Source organism: Mustela putorius, unplaced genomic scaffold, assembly GCF_011764305.1.
Source record: "Mustela putorius furo isolate JIRA1106 unplaced genomic scaffold, ASM1176430v1.1 tig00004007_pilon_pilon_pilon, whole genome shotgun sequence".
NCBI classification, from domain to species: domain Eukaryota; kingdom Metazoa; phylum Chordata; class Mammalia; order Carnivora; family Mustelidae; genus Mustela; species Mustela putorius.
The window spans coordinates 6546318-6553614 of record NW_025422145.1 but is presented as its reverse complement, the minus strand read 5'-3'; the positions used below and the strand labels follow the sequence as shown (position 1 = coordinate 6553614).

The 7297-nt window shown below is 56.7% G+C and overlaps 1 protein-coding gene across 1 annotated transcript in view; it reads right to left on the bottom strand.

The window, feature by feature from the left end:
• Nucleotides 1-2229: 2229 nt before the first annotated feature.
• The window catches only part of LOC101689973, a 127060-nt gene continuing 121992 nt past the window's right edge, over nucleotides 2230-7297 (bottom strand). The window contains exons 67-73 of the mRNA XM_013055141.2: nucleotides 7004-7185; nucleotides 5270-5475; nucleotides 4945-5122; nucleotides 4100-4209; nucleotides 3776-3889; nucleotides 3481-3622; nucleotides 2230-2388 (exon numbers count right to left, since the gene is read on the bottom strand). Of these exons, the coding sequence (XP_012910595.2) occupies nucleotides 2363-2388; nucleotides 3481-3622; nucleotides 3776-3889; nucleotides 4100-4209; nucleotides 4945-5122; nucleotides 5270-5475; nucleotides 7004-7185 (958 nt within the window). The 3' untranslated portion in view covers nucleotides 2230-2362. The remainder of the gene's footprint in view (nucleotides 2389-3480; nucleotides 3623-3775; nucleotides 3890-4099; nucleotides 4210-4944; nucleotides 5123-5269; nucleotides 5476-7003; nucleotides 7186-7297) is intronic.

Here is a 7297-nt window from a genome sequence, read left to right as displayed (position 1 = left end):
ACCCCAGGGCTCCCTACCGTCTTGTGCTCAGCCTTCTGGTTGGGTACCCATTTGGAGGCTGCTGCTGCTCTTCGAGTTGTCACAGAGTACTGTGGTCCATTTTATTATACATTTGGTATTTCCAAGGAGCGAGGGTCTGGGCTTCTGGGCCTGCCATCTTGCCAATGTCACTTGCCCTTCTCTGGATTTTGATCAAGGTATTTCCAACGCATTATTAGCTAGCCCACCGGAAGCCTTCTGCCTGATCTCCCTTCGTCAGTATGTCCCTCAGATCCCACAGATTGTTGAATTTGGCTTATTGCTGTATAAGTGACCTCTGTACTCAAGGGCACCGTTGGGCTTCTTCCTATATTCTTCCTATATTCCTACTTCATCAAAATGTGAAGAGAAAGGTTTTCTTTTTCTCTTCTGGAACAGGGATGGTCAATGGTTACGACTTGCCTGTTGCAATCTGGTCCTGGTGTGTCACAGTTACAACTTCTTGTTTTGAAATAATGCTACATTTGCAGGAAGTTCAACGGTAGGAAGTACAGAGCCTGTGTATCTCCCAGTTCCTCCCCATGGTCACATCTTCTGTTATTATAGTACCACATCAAAACCCAGAAACGGACGTTGGTAGAAATGCATATATGTCTTTCTGACATCTCATCCCAGGCGCGGACTTGTGTTACGACTTCTAATCAGAAGCCGGAATTGTTTCTACCCACACACACATCTCCCTTGTGCCACCGCAGGGCAGTGGCCACGACCGCTCCTTCCCCCACCACCCCTGACCCCCCGCAGCCACTAACTTACTCTCCATCTTTATAACTGGTCATTTTCAGATTGTTATAAAAACAAAATCTGATAACATGTGACCTTCTGAGTCTGGCTTTCTATTGATTCAACGTAATGCTCTCAAGATTCATCTGAGTTGTTGCCTGTGTCAGGAGTGTGTTCCTTTCTGGGGCGCCTGGGTGGCTCAGTCGTTGGGCATCTGCCTTTGGCTCAGGTCACGATCTCCGGGTCCTGGGATCAAGCCCCGCATCGAGCTCCCTGCTCCACGAGGAGCCGCCTCCTCCCTCTCTCTCTCTCTCTCTCTCTCTCATGCCTGCTGTGCGTGCTCTCTGTCAAATTTTTTTTAAAATGGATGCGCCTTTTCATTGCTGAGTAGAATCCCAGGGAAGAGGGTCGTACCAAAAGTAGGCTCTTCTGGTTGTTTTAAGTTCTGGGCTATTAAAATACTGTGTTCGAATACTCACATACAGGCTTTTGCCCGAAGCACGTTTCTTAATTTCTCTGGGGCGAAGGTCTAGGAATGCACTTGCTGGAACAACCGGTCAGCGTGTGCTTAGCCTTTTTCCAGAGTGACTGTACCGTTTCCCATTCTCCCGCCAGCAGTACACACAAGAACCAGCTTCTCCACGTTTTTGCCAGTATTTGGTGTTGTTGTTTTTTTTTTTTTTAACTGTCCTGGTCGGTATGTAGTGGTCTCATGTCCCTGAGGGTTGGAGCTGTTCCTCATTTTTTGTGTGTGCCACTCGTATGTCCTCTTAAGTGAAACGTCTCCAGGGGTTTTGCCCATTTTCCATTTTGTTTTTTGGTTTCTCAACTGTTACATTTGAGTTTACATAGAAGATAGGAGTCTTGTGTCAGATAGAAGCCTTGTATTTTTTTTTGTCTTTCCACAGTCTTAAAAGAAGATCTTTCACAGAATAATTTTAACCTTGATGAAATCTATTTTTTGGTGTCCTCTTCTCTCAGCTTTCCCTGATGGTTTTTAGAGGAACATTTAGCTAGGAGACTCTGGAGGTTAAACATTCTTTCTCCAATCACCGGATTTTAACCTGCGTCTGGAAATTGATCCGCGAAGGTGGCGAGTGGCTTTTCAAAATCGCCGCTGATCTGTAGTTTCGACTTCTTGTTCCTTCCATTAATTTCTCCCTCCTGCGTCCCCTGGTTCACACGGAGGACCAGCCGACACTTTCCCTAACGGACAGTAGACACTTCAGACTGGACAGTCGTTGCCAGCACTCTGCTGTTGCAACACAGAGGCAGCCACGGATGGTGAGGGGGAGTGTCCATCCGCGGGGAGGACATTTGCAGATAACTCGGGTCAGAGTTGAGCTGGGCTTCAAATCCAATGAGGCAGTTGTTCTTTTAGTCCTTTAAAGGTGTATATTCTACCACGTTTGGTCCTTGCTGGTGGGACACTGGTCGTCTACTTGTTCCTTCAAAGATCCACACTGATGTGCCTTAATAAGAGGGGGGGGGGGATACCTTGTGCTTCTGGAATCCAGGGAGTTCCAGCTCTCAAACCTCTTTACTTTCTGCGAGACTGTTTTATATTTTTTTGTTCATTGACTTTTTTTTCTTTAAGTATTTATTTTTTGAGAGAGGGCACATGATCTGGCGGGAGGGAGAGAGAGAATGTTAAGCAGGCTCCACGCTTAGTGCAGAGCCAGACATGGGGCCTGACCCCACGACCCTGAGATCATGACCTGAGCTAAAATCAGGAGTCAGACACTTAACAAATTTGGGGTGCCTGGGTGGCTCAGAGAGTGTTAAGTTTTAAATTTCAGTTAATATATGTATTTAATAGTTTTAAATTCTAGCATCTGAAGGTCTTACGGCATGGGTAAGAGTCGTTGTCTGACCAGACTCTACTTGGGCTCTGTGGAAATCTCAGTGAGGTCTTCTTTAGGGGTTGCTAGACCCTGGGCCAGGTCTAGCAAGCATTCTGCTAGGTCAGTTAAGCCAGGATGACGGGTCCCCTCGCCATCTGACAGGGTTCCTCCGATCGGCCGGGACTGCCTCTAGCAAGTTCCTGGCAGGGTGGGTTCGCAGAACTTCACTGTCCCCGATGGTTCCTCTTGGTAATTTTGCATCCACCCCCACCCCCACCCGGGCCCTGCTCCTTGACTCTCAGTCCCCACTTTTCCCTGTTGTAACCAGAGCCTGATCTCTCTCCCCTCTATGGTCAGGCCCCCGTGCAGTGGTTCCTGTCCCGCTCCAATAGTCCCCTGAATACAGCTGCCTGACGCTTCTTTCCCGCATGTCATGAATAATGTTTCCTTTACTCCTGCTCTGTGGTGCACGTGCTGACTTCCATCCCCGAGCCGTGGGGCTTTAGCTGTGGGAATCGGAATCTTGCCCAACAGCGGCTGCCGCAGGGCTTTCCAGATCTTGGAGAGACTGAACATTCAAACCCCTGAGTGGCAGATCTGTGGCTTTGCGGTTTGGGGAGGTGAGGTTATCATTGTCTACGCTACTGTCTCCTCTGTCAGCTCCCGGGACTCACTGGACTTGGCTTGGGCAGGGCATTCTTGGGGCCTCTCCTTCCCAGTAAGTGCTCCTTTGCACAACACTTTGTCGTAACTCTCAACTCCTGCCGGGCGGACAGGCACTCTGTTGTCAGGCCGTGAACTAAGAGACAGTAACTAGTTTTCCCTCCAGGAGGGAAGGCAGGGGTCGGCCGCACGGAGGGCTGGGGCGGCTTACCACACTGTGGAGGAGGGTCCAGGGGCACGAAGGCCCGGGCACACAAGTGGACGTAGGCAGCCGCCAGGTTACAGGCCAGGTGGAGCTCCTGAGGGCCACAGGCGTCCTGGACGCACAGGCTCAGGAATGGCACGGGGTCCACCTGAAAGCCAGCACCCAGAGTCACGGTCCTTGCCTGCTGCACCCTTGGGAGTAGCTCAGGGGAGGGGCGGAGGCGAGATCGGGGCCACTTTTGGTCTCCTGGTCTACCTGCTGCATGGTTTCTGCTGGGGGCCGGACCCCGCGTGACACTCACCACCCTGAAGCAGTTCCCCAGGCAGGAACGGGGGTCCTGGAAGAAGGCCCAGCAGGTGGGGCTCCGGCCGAGGCACTCCTGAGTTTTTTCCATGGCCCTGCAGTCACTACCCACCTGGAGAGGCAAAGCCCAGACTCAGGCCTCCTGCCTGGACCTCCATCTTCTTGGGCAGCTAGAGCAGGTGCATTGGTCTTCAGAGGCAATGACCACCCCACGCGGCCTGGGACGTTGTCTCCAGAGTATGCCTGCCCCCAGCCATTCTCTACCCTCAGCACCCCCGGGATGCACGAGCCTGCGGGGGGAGGGGCTGCTGCACCAGCTCACCTGCCAGGCCAGGGCGAGCTCCTCCAGGCTGTGAGCCACTGTGCCGTCCGGCAGTGTCCGCTCATTGGCCGCCTCATTGTCATTGGTGCCCAGAAGGCCAGCAGACACCCCTGTTGCAAGGGGGCCGTGGGGGAGTCTGTCCTGTACCAGGTTCCAGGGTTGCCCCGCTCTCCACCCCTGATGCCCACACCACCACCGGGGCTCTGACTCTCCCGCCGAGGGAGAGGAGAAGAGAGAGAAAGGCAAGGAAGGGAGGAAAGCGTCTGTGCCCCATCTGGACCTTCCTCCTGCCCACCATCCTCATCCTGAGTAGCCGGGGCCAGCAGGAAAGCTGTCTAACCTGATCGAGGGGGCATGCGGGAGCTGCCCTCAACCCCGAGGGGAACCTTCCCGAAAGGGGGCAGAACATGGGGCCAGGGAGCACTGGGCTCCTTTCCTGGCCATGGGAACGGGGGCCAGTACATTGACCTCAGTCAGGTCACACCTACTACAGCCCACAGTGGGGAGGAGAGAAGGAGGCAGTCATGGGACTAGAGAGGCAGGGTCGAGGCCGGTGGGCACAGAGCTGAGCAGTGGGGACGGTGACCGCACTGGCACGATCCAGCAGGGGCCAGCGCCCTGGGACCCCCTGCCCACCTGAGTCCTTCAGACTGTTCTCCTGCCTGCTTAGGTTGTAAGCCCTAAGGAGCAGCGGCAGGGGGAGGGAGTCCGTGGGTGTCCTACCCACCGCCCCTCAAGAGCACCCCTCGCCAGGGCTCTGCTGGCCTCAGCCCTGGAAGCTGACTGTGGCCTCAGCACGGCCAGCAGCACCGGCTTGGAGGCTGCCCCCCGGGGCCCAGACCCACCGTGGAGCCAGAGGCCCAGAGTCAGGCTGCAGAGGCCGGCTCGGACGTCACAGGTGACAGAGACGCCATCCTCACTGCTCAGCTCAATCCGGGGGACATCCGTCCTCGTCTTGGCGGGAGGCGGATGCACACGCGGGCAGCTCTGTGTCGGCCGGGAGGAGTTGTGGAGCCTGTAGGTCTGGGGGCCGGACGGGGCAGAGCGGACAGGTGGTGGGCGATGTGGGGTGCCGGGGGGGAAGGGTCAGGGGCCCAGGACACAGGTGTGTGGAGGCAGGAATGTGTCGTCAGCCTGGGCCACCTGCCCCTCACCCGGTCGCATGCTCACCTGCAGGCTGGGGTAGATGACCAAGGTGGTGCGATTCAGCTCCACAGACAGGGACAGGAGCCCTGAGGGGGCCCGGCTCAGTGTCAGCGAGAACGTGTCACGGGCAAAGTCCTTGGCCAGCAGCAGACGGCCACAGCGCACACCCAGGCTCCACACCTGGCCATCGAAGGTCACCACGTGCCTGGCTCCGGCCACCACAGCGTGGTCTGGGAGGAAGCAAGCCCAAGACAGGTAAGACGGGTCAGCTCTGCCCTCTGCGTGCCCTCTTCCCAGGGGAACCCCAGGGTGTCCGGGGCCTCTCAGGCCAGTGTCCTCTTAGACGCCCAACTGGGGCGAAGGGGCGTCTATCCCCAGGTCTTCTCCCCACCCACCCCGCAGCCCAGCACCCCGAGCTGAGCCAGCTCCAGCCATGTCAATGATAAAAAGAAAGAAAGGGCTGATCCATGATTTCATTTATCCAGAACAGGCAGATCCACGGAGCCCAAGGTGACGGCTAAGGGACTGAGGATGCTTATGAGGTAATGAAAATGCTCTCCAATTTATGGGGGGAGGAGGGGGTGTGTATCTTTGTGAATATACCCAAAGCCACCGAACTACATGCTTCAAATAAATGGTGTTGTATGTGAATTGTGGGTCAGTGAAGCAATTGAAAACCAACCACTGTAAAAAAAAAAAAAAAAGGTGCACAAAACTATGGCTAAAGACTCCACCCAGTGTAAGGAAGGTACCAATGTAAGGGGGCCTAGCTCTGCCCTCTTTAAGGTGGGCAGAAGATGGTCCGACAAGGGGCCAGCGTGACCCACGGGGCCCGTTCCCCTGCTGAGCAGTGACGTGGGGCCGCATCTGGATGGGTGGAGCTGGGGGCTGCACTAGTGGACACAGTCCCAGGCCAGGGAGCTGGAGGCCGGCCCAGCCGCACAAGGAGGGTCCTGAACACCCCTTCACCAGCAATCAGAGCCGAAGGTGATATGTGTAAGGAACCCCAAGACCAGCTGGTCTGAGCTCACCGTGCTGCCTAACAGAGACCGTAGCCCCTGACTCTAAGACGGGGTCTGTGTGCCCTGAGCCTCAGCATTCCCGCATGGATGCTGACCCCCCAGCCCTACCAGGCCCTGAGGGCCACCCCTGCCCATGGACTTGAGACCTACCCCCGCATCAAGGAGCTCGGCTCACAGACCACACATGTCTGTGACCCAGAGGGGTAAGCTGTGTTGCCACCTCCCTTGGACAAAGGGGAAACCAAGGCCCAGAGAGAGGGGAAGACACGCCCAGGCCCCACTCGGGCACGAGCTGGATGCAAACTCCCTCGGGGCCCCAAGCCCCTGGAGCCGCATCTGGTCCGGGCCCAGCCCGTGGCAGCAGGCCCTGCCTGACCCGGAGTCTGGACTCAATTAGCCGCCTTCCGGCTCCAATTGGAGGTCTGCCTTTGTGGCTCCAGCTTTGTCCGGAGGGAGGGACAAAGCCCTGGCCTCGAGCCCTAAGCTGCTTGGCCCACTTTGGGCTTGGGCCTCCGGCTCAGGCTTTCCTACTCTGGCCAGAAGCCCGGAGCTGCAGCCCAGGCCTCATCCAGGATGACCTTGGGCAGTCCAGGGAGCTCTGGGCCCTTTGGTACTGGGCTCAGGCTCCAGAGGCTACCCAGGACCAGCCCCCCCTCTGCCTGCCCCTGCCACATCCCGCTGCCATGTCGCACAGGGCCCAGGCCTTCCCCGGGGAGGAGGGGGGCCCGAGACTCACATTCGTGGGGGCTCTCCAGCCAGCGTTGCCGGAGCCCATAGTACTCAGCCAGCAGGTTAGTCCTGGACAGCTCTCGGAGCGGCCGCAGCAGCTTCTCAACCACGTAGCTGGTCACCCGGGCCATGGCCAGGGGCTCGTCCCCCGCAGGCAGCAGTGGCAGAGTCACCAGCACCGAACAGTCCCTGGGGGGAGCATAGAGGAGCTGGAGACCCCGGCCCGAGCCGTCTGTGCTTCAGGAACGAGCAAGACGCACTGGAGGGTCCGGGCCCGGACACAGGTGCCTGAGCTCTTGCT